General features: G+C 40.9%; 1 protein-coding gene across 2 annotated transcripts in view; it reads right to left on the bottom strand.

Annotated features, from left to right (window-relative positions):
* The window catches only part of LOC311619414 (cytochrome P450 4V2-like), a 171,126-nt gene extending 152,181 nt beyond the window's left edge, over positions 1 to 18,945 (bottom strand). Inside the window, exons 1-8 of one of the 2 annotated variants that reach the window (XM_084877723.1) lie at positions 18,615 to 18,945; positions 16,097 to 16,209; positions 14,625 to 14,710; positions 13,680 to 13,870; positions 13,233 to 13,302; positions 11,442 to 11,568; positions 7,533 to 7,718; positions 4,364 to 4,466 (exon numbers count right to left, since the gene is read on the bottom strand). In XM_084877723.1, the coding sequence (XP_084733849.1) occupies positions 4,364 to 4,466; positions 7,533 to 7,718; positions 11,442 to 11,568; positions 13,233 to 13,302; positions 13,680 to 13,870; positions 14,625 to 14,710; positions 16,097 to 16,209; positions 18,615 to 18,828 (1,090 nt within the window). In that variant the 5' untranslated portion in view covers positions 18,829 to 18,945. The remainder of the gene's footprint in view (positions 1 to 4,363; positions 4,467 to 7,532; positions 7,719 to 11,441; positions 11,569 to 13,232; positions 13,303 to 13,679; positions 13,871 to 14,624; positions 14,711 to 16,096; positions 16,210 to 18,614) is intronic. The other variant, XM_084877722.1, reaches the window with a different exon arrangement.
* Positions 18,946 to 19,347: the final 402 nt, after the last annotated feature.

Here is a 19,347-nt window from a genome sequence, read left to right as displayed (position 1 = left end):
ATGAAAGAATTATTTGGGCTTGGTGAATAAGATGTTAGAATAGAATACATTATAACACCAATACACTGTTAAATACCAACAGTTAAAGTAAAATTCTTAAAAGTATATATAATCAAAATAAAATGGGACAATAATGCTAAGTATAAAAAACAGACACAAAAGGTTGCATGTTGTATCATAAATTTGGAGGAAGTACTCAGAGTATACAAATCCATAGAGACAGAGAGTAAATAGGTGTTGCAGGGGAGGAAGAGAACATGGGGAGTGGCTGATTAATGATGCAGGTTTCCTTTTGGCTGCTGAAATGGGTTAGTATTAGATAGAGGTGACAGATGCATAACATTGTGAATGCATGAAACTATAACTTTAAAACATTTAATTTTGAATTCTCAGAGCCTCTTCCAGAAGTGTATCTTCTCGTGGGTCAGATTCTTGGACTCTCCCCATAGCCTGGCCCCCGCCCCCATTTCCACCTCAAGAAGAAATCCAAATGGCTTCTTGGTCTTGCCAATGGGAGAAAAAACACAGCAGGAAGCAACATATTGAGAAAGACAAAATGAGATTGACCAATGCAGTGGACAAGCCAGTGAGAAAATTCTGAAGATCAACATATAACCAATTCTGACAACCATTGTTTTTCAGAAGTAGAACTTGATGGCCCAAATCCCAAATTTCCAAGTATCAACATTTGCAACCATCTTTATGCCTGCACTGCTTGGGGAAATGGATGGGAAGGCACTGTGTTATTTAACCAGAGTTGAAGTGATAGAAATGAAAAGTAATAGATCAGGTCATAGAACAGCTTTCCCTTTCAATGAATACTCTTCCTTGGAAAATAAGTTCACCCAAAGAATTTCATCTAAGTGCAAGCCATGATGCATTTTCAAAGTCCACTGAAATATCTGGAAAGGATTTGATGAAATGTTCAAGCCAGCAGGAAGAGGCTGAGAACCAAAAATGTGGTTTATGGCCACTCTGATGCAGGTGCAGATAAGGTGGAGAGATATTCCAAGGTGGTGTTTGTAAAATCCAATTCATTACTACTTGCTTCCTTATATGGAAGATGAAGAAGGGGAAGGAGAAGAGAAGAAAATGATGATGGAGGAGGAGAGGGAGAGGATTGAAAGCTACCAACGAAGAAGCTGATGAGGATGAAGGAGAAGATGACTAAGGAACACTCATGGATTTGAACCTTCTTTTTGAAAGTTTCCTCCAGTCACGGGGAGCAAGTTGCAGTGTGGGATTTTTTATTTATTTATTTATTTTTGTTTTGTTTTACTCTTAGGCTCAGTCCTTCTGCTCTTAAAGTCTTTTCTGTCCCTTACATCCTGGTTCTCAACTTATTTGGGGGAAATACCAATACAGTGAGACAAGAATCTCTAACACTTTCTGTTCCAAATTCACTGTTCTTTTTTATTTTAAAAGGTATTTTTATTCTTTCCATTGATTATTATTTATTTATTTTTCTTTATTGATTAAGGTATTACATATATGTCCTATCCCCTCATTGCACCCATACATCCCCACTCATCCCCTCACCCACCTGGTGTCTGGTGTCTATGCTAAGGCATAGATGAACGCATACAAATCCAAATTCACTTTTATCCTTTCCTGACTCAACAAACACTATATGGAATCACTGCCCCTGTGCTCCATGGGAAAGAAAAACCTTCTGCTTACATTGCTCCGCTGGAGGCTGGAGGCTCAGCCCCTGAAGCAGTGCACAGAATTCTAGCTTTTTCCCTCCTTTCCCTGTACATTGAGCACACAGATTAGACTGTGTCTCTGTGAAGTAGAACAGTTAGCATTTACCAACATACACCTGTCTACTTCCTCTTGTATAGAACATTTTTTTTAACAACAACAACAAAAATGTTTATAGAAGGTCAAAGGGTAGATATGATATGTTTGGGGTAGTTAAGTAGCATTTTGACAACAAGTCTTCCCCTTTGGTATACTTAATTGTGATGTTTAATGGACTTCCTTGCAGTTTAAGATGATACAGTTTAAGATGATACTTTTAAAATAAAGTCTCTCCTAATAATGGCCTGGGCCCTGCCACTCAATGGGAGAATAGCAGACCTGCAGAATCTTATTTGGATTCCTCATTCTATATTGTATTTTGTTCCCATTTATTTAATATTTTGTTTGTTTGTTTCACTGGAAAGAAAAGGTAATGTTCAATTTTAAACATTAAAAGTGTACCAGTTGCTTTCTTATAATGAAAGTAAATGTGAAGTTTACTCCAGTAACAAACAAACAAAAAAAAACAAAAACAAGAGAGAGAGAGAGAGAGAGAGAGAGAGAGAGAGAGAGAGAGAGAGAGAGAGAGATAAATGAATACTTACATTCAATATCCAAAGATCAGTTTCGGCAAGTTTTTAGAACTTGCCGAAACCGGTTTGTTTCGGTGGATAGCGTGTCGGCCTGCGGACTGAAAGGTCACAGGTTCGATTCCAGTCAAAGGGCATGTACCGTGGTTGCGGGCACATTCCCAGTGGGGGGTGTGCAAGAGGCAGCTGATTGATGTTTCTCTCTCATCGATGTTTCTAACTCTCTATCTCTCTCTGTTCCTGTCTGTAAAAAATCAATAAAACATTTTTTTTTTAATTTAGAACTAATACTGGGTATAGAAAAGAAGTGAGGAACAATTAGCAAAAAGCATGAGAAGCAGCAGAATAAAAATCCTAGTAAAAATGGTGTCACTAATTATGTGAGATCCAAAACCATTTGTGACACCAGAATTGGGCTAGAAATTGTAAAAAACAAAACAAAACAAAACAAAAAACACACACAAACGTGGGAACACATTACAAAGAAAATCCGGGTCTCTAGAATACCCAGTTTACCCACCAAAGGCAATCTGAGAGAAATTCAACTTGAAACAGGAGAAATGAAATGACAGAAACAGAGCCCAGGAGTTTAGATCGTCTCCATTCTACAAAACACAGTCTTCCCTCTGGATATGAAAATCCAGTCCTCACACCATCTGGACATGAAATTACTTTTCCAACTTCACCTATCAGTGGTTCTAACAAATGTTCTGATTTCCACCTGTCCTTCAGTACTTACTACTATCTGCCAACTTTTCCACTCTGCCATTGTGCACCAGGAGCCTCTCTTCCCAGAATGCCTTCCACCTCCTCCTCTTCTCCTTTATTATTCCTTCCCACTTTGCACTGGGAAAACCCATCAGATACCACTGTGTTGGTGGCCAACCAACCTTTACCTTTCTTTTCCCAGCTGTGGGAAGCCATAGGACATCTGATTAAACAAATAATTAAGTTGATGGCACAATGCACAGTTCCTTTGTGGTAGGCTGATTGTGACCCACAAATATATCAGATCCTAATTCCTAAAGCCTTTAAATATTACTTTTTTGGGGAAAAGGTGCTTTTGAACATTTTATGAAGGTAGGCTATAAATGCCACCACAAATGTCATGATAAGAGAGAGCACAGGGAGATTTGACACACACCCACAGAAGAGAAGGTCATGTGAAGATGGAGACAGAGATTTGAATGATGTGGCCATAAGCCAAAGTACATTGGCAGTTACCAGAAGAGATACATTCTCCCCTTAGGCTTCTAAAAAGTGCACCCCTGCCAACACATTGATTTAACTCAGAGATATTGATCTGGGCCTTCTAGTGTCCAGAACCGTAAGAAAATAAACTTCTGTTGTGTTAAGCCACCCAGTTTGCAGTATCTGTGACAGCAGTCAAAGGAGACTAATATTATCCTTCATCCCCTCTTCCCCTGTCTTCATGCCTTAAAGATAAACATGAGATCCAGAACAACAATCAAGAAAACAAAATCCATGATGATGAAAATGACACAGAGAGAAAAGAGCAAGCCCGGGATTCTCACAACATCCCTATTGGCATCAGCCTAGGACTCCTTACCTACTGGTTGTGCAAAAGAATCAATGTCCCATCAGCTTAACCCACGGCAATCCTATACGGAACAGCTCTCCTGGACCCCACTAACCAGCTTCACCTCTCCTCTCTGCTCTCCACTAGCCCCTTCCTCATATCACCCAAGCACAGAGCCATGACTTGATACTTTATACACAGTGACTGCTTCACCTATGAAGCAAAGAGGTCCTGAGGCAGTGACATTTGTCTGTGTAGCCCCAGCATCTAGCCTGGTGCAGTCACACGCCAAGCAATCAGCAAGCGCCTGTAAACAAAAGGGTGAGGCTTGGAAAGGACATCAGGCCTGGAAGGGGCTCCACATGGCAGCCTTCCTGCTTATTACAGTGTCTTTAGATCAGGCCCAACTGCACTTTCTTAGTGAGCAAGAATGCCATTTGCTTCAGTGACTTGGGACCTTCTGTGTAAGTAGTGAAGGGGCCATACATACCAAACACTTCATCCAGTTCATTGTCCACCTTTTTCTGGACTTCTGGATAGCAACCCAATAGGTACAAGGCCCAGTTCATTCCAGCTGCAGTTGTGTCATGGCCCTACAATTTGAGAGAGAGAGAGAGAGAGAGAGAGAGAGAGAGAGAGAGAGAGAGAGAGAGAGAGAGAGAGAGAGAGAATAGATTAGAAAACAGAGTTCGATTGAGATGGTTAGGGATGCTAGCTCTATTTTGAATTGTCTCTGGATTTGACACCTGTGATGTGACCCCAGACAGAACAAGTTAATTTCATACAGTATTTTACCTCAGTGGGGAACAATCTCTTCAATGGGGATGCCTCTGGTACAGGGACATTTCAATAAGACAGAGTCACATACTTGGTGAGAGTATGGGCTGGGCTGGGCTATCAGGAGGCCTTCCAAGGGAACTCTGTGCGTTGGACTGTTTTTGAGGAAATAAAAGTGTGACTTTCCTGAGCCAAGTGGCCAGATCTGCACTTCTCCACTGTCTCCCACTTGTAAGGTCGGCTTTATCTGGACACCAGGGAGCACATGGGTGGTTCTGAGTTGGTCTCCACATCAAGAAGTTGATAAATAGCCCCACTTAAACCTTGCTGAGTTTGAGGCAAAATACCAAACATTTTGTCGAAATAAACTCAATTATTCTTCACAAAAAACCTGTGCGAGCCCAGCCAGCCTGGTTCAATGCTTGAACATTGACCTGTGAATAGGAGGTCATGGTTGGATTCCTGGTCACAATGCATGCTTGGGTTGTGGGATCAATCCCCAGTAGGGGGCATGCAGGAGCAGCTAATCACTGATTCTCTCTCATCATTGATGTTTCTGTCTCTCCCTCTCCCTTCCATAAAAATATATTTCTCTGAATCAATAAAACAATATATATATTTAAAATTTTCATGGCATGCTTGATACTGCATTTCACATTTTAGAGATGACAAACTGAGCCCCAAAAGATGCTAAGTGACTTTCCCAGGCCCAACAGCTTCATAGGAAGTGGAGGCAAGAATAGGGCCTTGGCATTTCTGATGACAAAGTAGAGTCCACACTCTTCACCTCAAAGAGCATGGAGGATGTGGGGTGAGGAGACTCCAGCTCCAATGCTGAGGGTGACACCTGGATGACCTTATTTTCTGTCCATTCAGTGTCTTTAGGCATTGGCCCCTCACCAGGACACTCCTCATGCAAAATGGTAAGTTCTTCAGGGGGAAAAAATGTATTTGAAAAATAAAAAATAATATTATATCTCTTATATCTCTTACCCTATGCAACACAAGTGACCATTGTAATATTTCATCTTCCGGACAGATGTCTCTGAAGCACTTGTTTTAGTTCCTAAGTGGAATTATTAAGGACTTTTCTGCAATTTCAAGATAATATGTTTATAAGTCTCTAATGTTGGCATGATTGTTATTTTCTCTCACTTGCAATTTCTTTACAGAAATGGGTCTGAACTCCAGACAAAAGCTGGCCCATGTCACCCAGTTGCTTAGCAAAGTCATAGAGGAAGTGGTCTTGCTAAACAATTTTAATAGATTCTCTTGAATTTGAAAATGAACTTCCTTTTTATTTTTGTCTGCAACCCAAAGGCAGCAAACACAAAGCACAGAGCCAACAAGTGCATTGGCGGAACTGCGCAGGGCAAGAATCTGCCAGACCAGGAGCATAAATGGCCTGACATAGACATAGAAGCAAGGAACAGATTGTTCCATCTCAGAGGGAAGGAAGGGGTGGATGTGTGAGTGGGTGATAAGAGATCAACCAAAGAATTTGTATGCATATATGCATAACCCATGGACAGAGATAATAGGGCGGTGAAGGCTGGGGTAGGGGGCAAAAGCAGTCTATAAGGGGCCAATGGGAGAAATGGGGGACCTTTTCTAATACCTTTAACAATAAAGATTTAAAAAATAAGTAAAATGAAATCTAAAAGTAAAAAAAATAAAATAAAAGGCCTGGCAGCAACAGCCTGCATCCTCTTATGGAGGAGGTCACAATACTGTCGTTGTACATGACATGCCCACTGTTTCATGGGAAGAAGGAAAAAATGAGAATTCAAAGAATGTTAGAGCTGTAAAAAAGATCGTTAGTCTTGTTGTTCTTGTGGAAGTGAGAGGTTACCAGTGGGAGATGATGGGTATGTGCAGGTGTGAATGTGTATGTGCAGGTGTGAGTGTGTATGTGCAGGTGTGAGTGTGTGGATGTGCAGGTGTGAGTGCGTGGATGTGCAGGTGTGAGTGCGTGGATGCATGTATGGGGGCAGGGGCCACTTCAGCATCAGATACCAGCCAATATCTGTTGCACAAGAATGTGCCAGCACTATGGCTGGTGCACATTAGAAAATGATTCCCCTAGTCCTCAGGGCTGTTCTGTGCGGCCCATGCTATGACTATGAGGACACAGAGGCCCCGAAAGGGAGAGGAGGTGCCCGAAGTCACACTTCTAATATAGGTCAGAGCTGGGATTTGGCCCCACAGCCCACTTTCAGTGAATCACATGTCCATTTTCTGCATAATGTTTCTTTTCAATAAAGTGATCTGCTTAAAATAGAAGTTTCAAACCACTGATATAGCCCATCTTTCCACTTTCCACACAGGGGACTGAGGCAGAGATCTGCAATGACTGGGCCTGTCTCCTATGGCCAGTCAGCACAGACCTGGGAGCAGTCAGATCTGTGGACCTTTCACACCGCTTTCTTCCTCCGCAGAGCCTTCCTCTTGGGGAGTCACACACCCAGGCGGCTGCAGGCAGAGCAAGTACAGTGCGTGCAGTCCGCCATCGAAAACTGAAGGCTTTCCCTTTTCTCCATTTCCAGGATATTCCACATGCTGCTTCTTAAAATCACTCCTTAATCTTTATTTGCTAAGCCACATATTAAGAGGTTTTCTCTTTATAATATTTAATGTAGTTACTTGTAAAGTTAGTTATCTTTGCAAAAAAAAAAATCATCGTTTTGCCCAGACATTGTAGCTCAGTGGTTGAGTATTGATCTATGAACCATGAGGTCATGGTTCAATTCCTGGTCAGGGCACATGCATGAGGCAACCAATCAATGATTTTCTCTCATCACTGATGTTTCTATCGCTTTCTCTCTATCCATTTCTCTCTCAAAAAAAAAAAATGGTGAGACAAACATGACAACGCAAAATACCTCAAACATGAAGGTGTCCACTTCTTCTCGAACGGCCTCATGGCTTAGCTTGTTCCCTTCATCATCCACCACATTTAAGAGCAGGTCGAGAAAAGCCTTGCGTTTTCTGTTGGAAGAGGTCTTGCCCTTCTCACAACTTGTACGTTCTTCTTCTCTCTTTATTTCATTGGCCCGTTCATGGATGACCTGTATTATTTAAATGACCACATGCTTTTGTGCAGAATTTGATATGGCCTAATAGTTCATTTTGCTGTGAAAATATACCAGCTTCTTTAACTGATTTTTTTTTTCTAAGCCTTTCCTGTTTTGTCTCACTCAATAGGAACTTAGGATTTTGTGAAAATATAGTAAAGCTTTCTGTGAACATTTTTAGGGCATTATTTTATAAGACTTTAATTTTTTAAATTTAATAAATCTTTATTGTTCAGATTATTACAATTGTTCATCTTTTCTTCCCCCTATAACACCCCTTCACCAGGTTCCTACCCCACCCTCTGCCCTTACCCATCTCCCCACTGCCACATCCATAGGTGTACACTTTTTGTTCAGTCTCTTCCCGCACCCCCAATTCCCCTTTTCCCCAAGAAATGTCAGTCCACTTCCTTTCTATGCCCCTGATTCTATTATATTCACCAGTTAATACTGTTAATCAGATTTTTTATTCTCTTGGTTTTTAGATTCACTTGTTGATAGATACATATTTATTGTTCATAATTTTTATCTTTTTCTTCTTCTTCCTCTTCTTAAAGAATACCTTTCAGCATTTCATATAATACTGGTTTGGTGGTGATGAATTCCTTTAGCATTTTTTTATCTATGAAGCTCTTTATCTGACCTTCAATTCTGAATGATAGCTTTGCTGGGTAGAGTAATCTTGGTTGTAGATTCTTGCTATTCATTATTTTGAATATTCCTTCCCACTCCCATCTGGCCTGCATAGTTTCTGTTGAGAAATCAGCTGACAATCATATGGGTGCTCCCTTGTAGGTAATTAACTGTTTTTCTCTGTAAGATTCTCTCTTTGTTTTTTGCTCTAGGCATTTAATTATGATATGTCTTGGTGTGGTCCTCTGTATTTCTTTTGTTTGTGGTTCTGTGTGCTTCCTGGACTTGTAAGTCTATTTCTTTTACCACGTGGGGGAAGTTTTCAGTCAAATAGGTTTTCAGTATCTTGCTCTCTCTCTTCTTCTGGCACTCCCATAATTCTGATGTTGGTATGCTTGAAGTTGTCCCAGAGGCTTCTTACACTATCTTCAACTTTTTGTGTTCTTTTTGCTTTTTGCTTTTCTGGAGGAGTGTTTTTTGCCAAATCTTTGACTTGATTCTTGCTATTCTGTGGTCTGCTTTTAGGTCTCTGTATAATATTTTTTATTAAAATCAGTGTATACTTAATTTCTATTTAATCCTTTTTCATATCCTGGAGGGTCTCATTAAATTTATCAGCCTTTCCTTGGAAATTCTTGAAAAATCTTACAACTGTGATTTTGAACTCTATATCCTGTCTTTTGCTTTCCTCCGTTTCCTTCATTTGTGACCTGCCTCTTTGTCTCTGCATTTTAGCTGCTTCCCTGAGTTGATAGAATGGCTTTGTGTGTTAGGTATCCTAGCAGGGCCCAGTGGCTCATCCTCCCCAGTTACCTGAGGTGGACATTATTGGTGCACCCCTTTGTGGGCTGTGTGTGCAGTCTTGTTGTAGTTAAGCCTTGATTGTTGTTGGTATCACTGGGGGAAATTGACCTCCAGGCCAATTGGCTGTGAGGATCAGCAGTGTCTCCACTGAGAGAGCTTCTGTGCTCAGCTTGGTTGGGGTGTAGTCTCAGGGTGAAGCAGATAGCCTTGGTTTCCCGTCAGTCCAACCCTAAGAGGCCCCAGTGTCTCACGGTCCCACGGCAATGGTGGCCCACACCTCTGAGATTCACTGCTCTCGAGTTTCGCCAGCTGCCGGACAGTCCAGTTTCTCCCCGAATGAGTCTGGTACCCAAAGTCTCAACTGGAGCTGGATTTCAGTGCAGTTGGGAGGTTTTGTCTCCCTCCCAAATGAGAAAGCTTGCCACACGCTTGCTGCCAGCCCTTTCAGTGCTCTGTGAGTAACCCAGCAGCTTATTCAGCTGCTCATCCTTTTCGTGTGCACAGGTCTCCACATCTCTGTCCTCCACAGCTCCTCTGAGTCTCAGTGTCTTTTCCTCTTTCCTTCTAGTTGTAGAATTTCCACTCAGTAAGCATTCCAATGGTTCTGGACGATGTCTGCTCTGTCTTCCAGTTGCAGTTTTAAATTGTGTGAAGCAGCATTATAGATGTTTATTCTGACACCTTGGTTTCTCCTTGATAAGATTTTTAAAACAAATTTAATGTCAGGCAAACAAATCATTTCCAAGGACTATTTTTGAAGCCTTTCCAACATAAGAATAAAGTAGTAGTCTCCTGAATAGGGCCTCAGCAAGTTGAAAGAAAAAGTTGGGTGGTGGAGAGAACACAATCTTTATATGATAGACTAATTATAGATCACTCTAGTTACGTGCTGTATTGGAGAAAAGATTTACCTTGTATGCTACCATTCCTTCTGCCTAGAATCCTCTTGCCTCAGAAGCCAGCATGACTAGCTTCCTCTTTAGTTTCAGATTTCTGCTGCCCATGGTCACACTGTCAGGGTCCCTGCTACCCTAGTCCCTGGCACTCACTTTCTTCCTAAGCCTGCTTTACCTTTTTTCCATTTCACTTACCACCTGGCATTGTATTTGTTATTTAGTGACTTTATCCTCCAACTGCAATGTAGCAGAAAATTTGTCTTTATTCATTCATATATTTCCAACCTTTAGAGCACTGCTTGGCATTTTAGAAATGTTCATCAGGTATGTGTTGAGTGAGTAAAAGAATGGAAGCCCTTGAGCTTAATTTGGTTACACATTTCAACTTTTTCCTCCTTTCAGGCAATCATCAAATCTGCTTCTGCTTTGATTGAACAGATCACAAGTTCCGTAGGACAAGCACCGTGTCCTCTCTTTGATTCTTTTTGGAACCTCTGGTGCCTGACACTCAGTATGCAATTTTTGATATTATCCATCCAATCTGGAATTCATTCATTATTGATACTGGTATTAATGCATGAAATTTGCAGACAAGTGTAATTATACCTATAAAATACAAACTGTTCATCTTTCACCTCCTGCCAGGCAATTATGCTATACTCCACTGAGGGCAGCTCACTCCAACATCTCATTCATCAAACATCTAGGGACTCTACCACTTGATCTGTTGGTGGGGACAGAACCTCATTGTCAGGAAGCAATGCCATCATATTGAAAACTAAAATTTACAGCAAAAGGTAAATATAATTACTTTGGCACTTTTATCAGGACATTTAAGTTATAATGCATGTTTTCAATTAAAGTTTACCTTTCCATAAACATTCTTTTAACACAAAGACAGACTATATCCAGAACATTACAATTTCCTTGTCATTAAAAATTAAATAGTAATATCTAAAGTTAATTTTTATCTTTTCCAGTTTAAGATACTGATATAAATGGTCTTTCTTTGTCTTTAAAAACCACTTCCTAATCCAAACATTTTTCAGAAGATTCTTATAACACAGTTTCTTGTGTTTATTCTCCTAGCATAGTGCCCAGTTTGTTAATAAACTGTCATAGCTGATATTACATTTTGTAACTATTTATTTATAGACAACCTCCCCAGAAGACTAACCTCCCCCATGAGGGAACATTAATGACTGGCTGTGTTAACAAACATAGGAATCATCACTTATAAAATTTCTAGAAAGTGATAGTGGGAGGGGTTGCACAACATTGTTAATGCCCCTAATGCCACTGACTGGTACACTTAAAATGGAGAGTGTGATAAATTTTATGTTATATATGTTTGTCCACAATAAAAAAAAAAATGAGGACTTACATTATTGGTAAAATTATGTAAGATCTTTAGGTTCCTTTTGTGCTCCCATCCTTGTTTAAACAAAAGGTACAAAACGTCATGCCAGAGCCAAAACGTCCTCATCCTTTCTTGTAGCAACTCACTCATCCTATAAACAGGATTCAAATGTATCAGCTGATATATCAAAATGTGCATTGCTTGAGTACCTATTTGGTGCCTGGTCTCCATGAGGGGAATATGTGACAACCATGATAATACTTCTTAGTGGTTACTAAGAACTCTATGCTTTATGCTCAACAATGAAGGCATGGGTTATTACACATCCAAGGAAGCTTAAGAATTAAATGGGTCCTTTAGAGGAAGGAAGAAGCCATTACAAAACATCCTCACTAGATGGCCATCTGATCTCCCCTTCTATTTCTCCAGAGGAGTTCTGGACCTCCCCGAGCTGCCTATAGCTCTTATGCCACAGGGTGGAGTGAGATCTGCCTGTTTAATGTCCACACATTTGCTTGATCACTCCTCTGGCTGTCCTCTTCTCCAGGAAAGTGCCCCTCTGTCACATCCCTGTCCCGAGTCCCTCCCTCAACATTCCCTGTGATGGAGCAGGAAGACCTAGACCTGGTCTCCTCCTTTGAGAGCTGCTTCCGGGCCAATTTTCTGCAGAGTGGCCTTTCCTGGTCACTCAATCTGTGGGCCTTATTGCTGTTTTCTTCTCAAATATCAATTTTATTTCTCTTTGTAGGCAATTATTATGGGTTATAAGTTTATACTAATTTGTTTCAATGTTTGTTTCCCTGTTATTCTGTTTTATAGATCACTATAAAACTAGTCAGTATCTTGTGTAATGAATGGCTGATTATAGGCTATATAATAAAAGCCTTTTATGTTGCCTGTCTGGTCTTCCAGATGGCCATTCAACCAATCAAAGTGTAATATGCTAAGGATATGCTGACTGCTCAACTGCTCCCTATGAAGTGCACTGACCACCAGGGGCAGACGCTCCATCCTGTATATTAGCTTACTGCTGTAGTCAGGCTGATCTGACTGAAGGAGATGGACTGGACATGCCCAGGGTACCTCTTGGCTGGCCAACCTCCCACATCCCTCCCTGGCTTGATAGTCCACTGATGGTGTCCCCAGGCCTGGCCTGCACGATCTTATAATCTGTGGAGGTAGGGGGAGAACCCCTGCCCCTAAGTGCAAGAATTTCATACACGTGGCCTCTCGTATGCTAATATATGTTAAAATGAAATGGGCAGTGGACTTAAAGAGATAATTATTTAAACCAAACCCTCACCTTGCCTTTTAATATTTGAATATTCTCAAGCAATTTTTCAAATAAATATGACTATTCCAACTAAAAAAAAATAATACACAGTGCAGAAAATATGGGAAGAGAGAATTAATAACAACACAAACAAGAAAGAGAAGCACACAACACAAAACAATAATCACAGCTAACATTCTGGAATAATATTTATAAGTTTTCTTTAATGAACAATTTTACACCTAGTGGTTATCATGCTAAAATACTGTTTTTATTTTTATTTTATCACTAAGCATCATAATGCAATTGCTCAAGATATCATAAAATAATCATTTAAAATTATACCATAGCCTGGGTGTTCCATAATTTATACAATAAATGCTCTACTATTAAAATACAAGCTTCAATGATTAGATTGATTTTTGTGCAATATTTCATTGTGAAACAATGAAAAAGATACAACACAGGCAAAAACCTATTAGCCATATTTCTTAAAGCTTGAATCAATAACCATTTAAAAAATAATTAGAAGGTCTGTTTACCTGTAAACTGCACGGACATACTCAGAATCATCATTAGTCTGAGCATCAATGTTTTTGCCCATAGCTGTTTCTGCAAAATATGGGTGAGAAGCAACCGTTCAATTCATGCACATGCCTTGTGTTTAATTTCCAGCGGCAAACACTTGGAAAATAAGATAAATTCTTATAGGTTTTAGAATTGTTCCTTTCCCCTTTCACTATTGCACCTTTTTTTCTCCTACTCCTATTCCTGTTCCTTCTTCCCTCTGACCTTCCTGGCAGGTTGGCTCTGCTCAAAGCCCTAGCAGTGGGCACTGCTTCTCAGGAGCCCAGTTTAGCGGAAGGACCACCCCAAAGAAGACAATATCCTGTCTAACCCCTCATTTGCCTTCCCAGTGAAGTGTTATTTTCTATTTGGGCCATTTTCTGCTTATACCGTAGCTCTAGAAACAAATCAATGAGACTTACCACAGATGATATCTAAGGCACAAAGTGTGATGTAAAAAAAGCAATTAAATTTTTCTCTGTCAACATGTTTTTCAAGCTTTTTAAACAATATGTTGGCTTGTTCATTCATGACCTCTAAGAACTCTTCCAGAATGGTAAAATGGAAAGATGGTGTTAACATTTTTCTTCTGGAGCGCCATTTGTTTCCAGTACTAGAAATACAAGACATGGTTACAAAGAAGAGAAAAGCAACATCCAAAACAAATAAAGCATAGTCAAGACAATGAATTCTCCTTAATCCACAGATTCCCAAATGCTTTGGTCAGAATGTTAAGGGGAGATTCATATACAGTTACAGAATGGGCACATTTTAGATATCCTTTTATATTACTAATATTTAAAAGAGCACTAATCAGAATTATACATTTTAAGAAGTTTTCTAAATTTCTAAGTTCTGAGTTTCCAATAATTAGGAATTTCCTCCCTTTTCCCAACCTCAAACTCTGAAGATCAAGGAGCTCCCTGAGTCTACTTTGATCCTAACATCTTCAAAGTCTCCAAAGTCCCTGCCAAAGTCCTGCTTTCACCTTCTCAGTTCATGGGGTCCTGTTCCTGGATGGCAGCACAAGGACTGAGGTTACTGTGCTCCCCTTACTTCTCTGAGGATGACTGCCTTTTTCATTAAATTTTCAAGATTTACTGCTCAAAACTCCCAGGTGCCACACTCCTTTTATACATTGGCACTTTCTTACCCTCTTTTGAACACAGGTGATCATCATTATTGAATGCCATGGCTGGAGATTACACCCAGGTTTCCTGTCTCTCAGAGGCCCATTATCTATCACCCAACCTTTCCAGCTTCTCCCTACTACCTAATGGCACATTCTTGCTATAGGAAAACCACCTCCTGTCAGTGCCTGACATAAGTTACGCACAAGACAGCTTTACCCACTTACACTGACTTACCTCGTAAGAAGTCCTAGGCCAAGCCATGGTCGTAGGAAAGTGTACAGATAAGACTTGTCAATTTGCTTTGAGCTAGTTAAAATTACCTTAGAAAGAGAGAAAAGAAAAATGAGAGACAGATAAATGAAAACCACCTTAGTTATAAGAATACTGGGCTAGAACACAACTTCTTTCTAAAGTAACATTTCATAACAATTACTTTGTTGTGGTCCGTTTACATTACAATGACTCAAAGAAATTCAATTAGAGTTTGGAGCATACGACTGTCACTCTTGGAGACTAGCTGGAGTTGCCTGAATGGAAAATGTCCAAGAGAATTCCCTGACTCCTGCCATGAATTAGGAGCCATGTGTAGTTGTTTATTGAGGGTAGGAGTGAGGGAAGAGAAGGTGGGTGAATCAGAGGATGACCACATTTAGGGAGATGGAAATCACAAGTTCATGGTCAGGTATGTTGATTTGGAGGCATTCAAGTTGCCATAGTCTGAAAGCAGGTATGCGGCTCAGGATTAAGGCTTATACTGGGTACACATTTGGGTGTCTCCAGGGCATAGGTGGCACTGGGGACCATGGATATAGTTAGGTTGCCTGGAGCCAAAGTAAAGCAGAAGGGAAGAGCATATGCACAAAATGTTTCTCAGGCTTCTTGCTGCAGTTCCCTGCTTTGGATAGATCCCTATCCACATATACTAAGCCCACTCATATTGGGCCAGCAATGGCTGAAACCCCATATGTGGCCCTCTCGCTGTCTCCTCTGGGCCAGTAGATTCTGCAGTGTGGTACCAGAGACACTAAGAGTTTTACCACAATGAATAAGAAAGATGTATCCAAGCCCAACAAGCATAGGAAATTCTGCTGTTAATTTTGCTCCAAAGAAAAGTGGTCTGTTTATCCCATTTTTACTTCCTGTACAGAATCATTTGTCATCAAACTATCAGATAATACCCCCAATGTCATGATAAGTAAAAGAAAGGTAAACATGTTTTAGGAGTAATTTCAATAGTGTGAATTAACAACATCTTCCCCATCAATATCAGATTAGTGTTCTCTTTTTAAAAATTAACTTGAAATAATAAAAGTATAAAGGATACTCTGAACATCGTAAGGGAAATACTTATATTTTATTTTTCTTATATTTTTGTAATCTTAAAACAGTGCCTGGCAGATATTATGAGCTCAATTTATAGAATAATCTACTTATGGTTCTGTTCAACTGAAGACTTCCCAAAAAAGGAGGACAAATATATTTGATACCAAATGTGTATAGACATGTAGAAGCTGCTACTCTTCCCAGAACTCAGACTGTATCTGGAAAGCATTAAATGGCACCTTCACAGCTTTAGATATTTAATGGAATCCTCATTGATTTGAATTCAATTAAATATAAGGACATATATTTGCTGTGTATTCTGATGAGATTCTCACACCACCAAATATACAGTGGAACATTGATCACAGTCGCCATAAACTCACCTCTATAGTTTCGGCCTTATACATGGCTATTACTGGTACTGTGCCAAGCCAGAGTTTTATCATTGGCACATGTCTGTTTTCTTCAATGCAATTAATCAGCTGATGGAAAAACTCTAGGAGAAAATATTTAATTTTAAATAAGTTTCTTACTGTGACATTTTTGGGCTTTTTACTCCTTTTACTTTGATCAACTCATTCCATATCTCCCAGCTCTTTCACCTCTTAAAGCTAAACCACACAGGTGTCCTTACTAAATTATTAATGCAGAATTATGAGGCTAATTTAATTATGAGTGATATATGTGCAACAACCTGGTTAACTGAGAAGTGCCAAGCACTGTGGGTGTTTGTGGTGACCTTATGACATGCCTCCCAAGAGCACTGAGGGTGTTCAGTTTCTCCTGACCTGCTTCAGGCTCTGCTTCTATCGGAAAGGAAACCTGTCCCAGCTCTCCAGCCCTGGCAGATAGATGCTTCCCTTTCACCCCCTCTAAAACAGTATGGAAGCTCCTCATCTAGTTGAGATTAGAGCTACTATATGATCCAGCAATTCCTCTCCTGGGTATTTATCTGAAGAACATGAAAACACTAATTCAAAAAATATATGCACAGTAATGTTAACTGCAGCTTTATTTACAATAAGCAGGATATGGAAGCAACCTTTGGTGTCCATCAGTGGATGCATGGATAAAGAAGATGCGATAATGGCCCAGCTGGCATGGCTCAGTGGTTGAGCATTGACCTGGTCAGGCCATATGCCCAGGTTGCAGGTTCGATTCCAAGTGTGGGGCATGCAGAAGACAGCCAATTGATTCTCTCTCATCACTGATATTTCTCTATCTCCCCCCACCATCCTTTCCACTGTGAAATTAATAGAAATTATTTTTTTTAATATTAAATATTGTCATTTGTGATAACTTGAATGGATCTTAAGGATATTATGCTAAATGAAATAAGTCAGACAAGGACAAAAACAGACTGATTTAACTCATATATAAAATATAAAACAAAAAGTTAATAAATGAACAGATATAACAAAACAAATTCAAGGATACAGACTACAGAGTAGTGGCTACAGAGGAGAAGGAGAGTGGAGAGAGGGCAAAGTAGGTAAATGGGTTTAAACAAGTAGTAATAGATGGAAATTAGATGTTTGCTTGTGAACAGCCAAAAGAGTATACAGACATCAAATTATAATATTGTACACCTGAAATCTAGATAATGTTATTAACCAATATTACCTCAAGAAAAAAAAAAATTTAAAAACTCTTCTGTTTTACTAATCTCAAATGTCTTAAGGCCTCTACAGAACCTCTTCCCCTTTTAGGAAACTCTTATTCTTAATGCTTTTTGTCTAATAACAGTTACTTATTCTTCAAGTGTCATCTTAAATGTGATTTTGCTGTGAAGTCTTCTCTGATATTCTAAACAAGATTTCTAGTATTGATAATATAACTTCCCACGTAGGCTCCCATTTTTTTAGTACAAGCACCAGGTCTCAGTTTTTCTAAACACTGTCTCACAATAAAATAAACCAATTTTCCATGGAGAAGTCATTGATTTTAGGGCCGAGGCAGAGAAAAATATAAGAACAGTGAAATATGCCAGAAAATAAGGAAGTGCTCAGAAAATGATGGGGCCATGTTAAAACACCAAGCAGCCAACCTGAAAAGCTTCTAACACTCCAAACTGGAACAATTAGTGAAACAAAATAAGTAATGACAAAAGTAGTCCGTATCACTTCTCTAGTCAATACCTTACAGTATTCAGTGTACAGCACTTACACCGCTTTGGTTAAATTTATTCCTACGTGTTTTATTTGCTTTGATTGAATTGTAAATGGGACTGTTTCCTTAATTTCTCTTCCTGATAGTCCACGGTTAGTATAAAGAAATGCAAATGATTTTTGTATATTGATTCTATATCCTGCAACTTTACTATATTTATTTATTAACTTAACATTTTGTCAAGTCAATATCTCATACCGTCTTTGAGAGAGAGAGAGAGAGAGAGAGAGAGAGAAAGAGAGAGAGAGAGAGAGAGAAAGGAGAGAGAGAGAGAGAGATATCAATGATGAGAGAGAAGCATTCATCATCTCCCTCCTGCATGCCCCCCACTGAAGATGGAGCCTGCAACCCAGGCATATGTCCTTGACCAGAATCAAACCCAGTGTCTGCAGGCAGAAGCTCTGTCCACTGAGCCAAGCCTGCTAGGGCTACAGGCGGTGGTTTAAGACAGCAGCAGCCAGGACTTGGGAAAAGGAGAAGAGAAAAGGCAGAGGGACAGGCGTTTAGAAACACTGCACTTATATGTAATGGAAACTGGAGAGAACTGGGGACCCATTATCCAGGGGGTGATAGAGGTGCCCCTCACCCAGCAGCCTGCGTCTCCAGTCCGGGGCTCCAGGCGGGGGTGCGGGTGCTGCTCGGGAGGTGCTCCCGCGCCTCGGTTCCCTGCAAAGGGCCCAGCAACCCTTGTGTGGATGCGGCCCGCCTGGGCCTGGGCCCTCAGCCCCTTACCTTTCCCTCCTCGCTTCTGGATCAGCGCGTGTCCCACAAAGGGGTAGGCGCCCGCAATGGTGGGGACGGGCCTCATTTGCAGCCAGATATGCGCATAGCTCATCACCATCTGCAGGAAGCTCAGGATGAGGGTGGCTCCCGCCAGGGTGAGGGCGCTGAGCGAGCCCCAGACCAGCAGCTTCTGCCCGACGGGCACCAGCCAGACGGTCGTCATTGCGCCAGCGGTGGGCTCCGCGCGGGGACTGAGACCCAGAACCTTGGTCTCAATTTAAGGCAACTTCAGGAGGGAGGGGCGCCCTGGGGCCGGGGTGGGTGATCTCCGTTGAGCAGTGAGCGGACTGTGTTAGAATGGAAGGAAGAACCGGGTTTGCAGCTCGGTTTGGGGGTTAGTTTTTCCCTGGCTGGGCGCCCAGCCTCCTGATGCTTCCTTGCGCAACCAGGAGTGTCTTCTGCTCTCCAGGGACTGGCTGCTGGCAGGAGGTGGTTGCACCCTGGCTGAGCTTCAGAGTCACCCAGGACAACATCCTAATTTGACCTGGGACTCCAACCTGAGGGGGTAGGTGAAATTCATCATCAGGTCATGGGAGAGCTGGATAATGTTCTTGTGATCCCAATGGTGTCCAAATTATCATCAGGACCAAGAGTCATGGGGTAGAGAGGACGAAGGGCAGGTCTCTGGAAGAGGTAGAGATCAGAGATGCTGGCAGAGCACGGGTTGGATAGAGGAACAATC

The sequence above is a fragment of the Pipistrellus hanaki genome (assembly GCF_964339955.1).
Source record: "Pipistrellus hanaki genome assembly, chromosome: 3".
Classification (NCBI taxonomy): Eukaryota; Metazoa; Chordata; class Mammalia; order Chiroptera; family Vespertilionidae; genus Pipistrellus; species Pipistrellus hanaki.
This window is presented reverse-complemented; position numbering and strand designations above follow the sequence as displayed.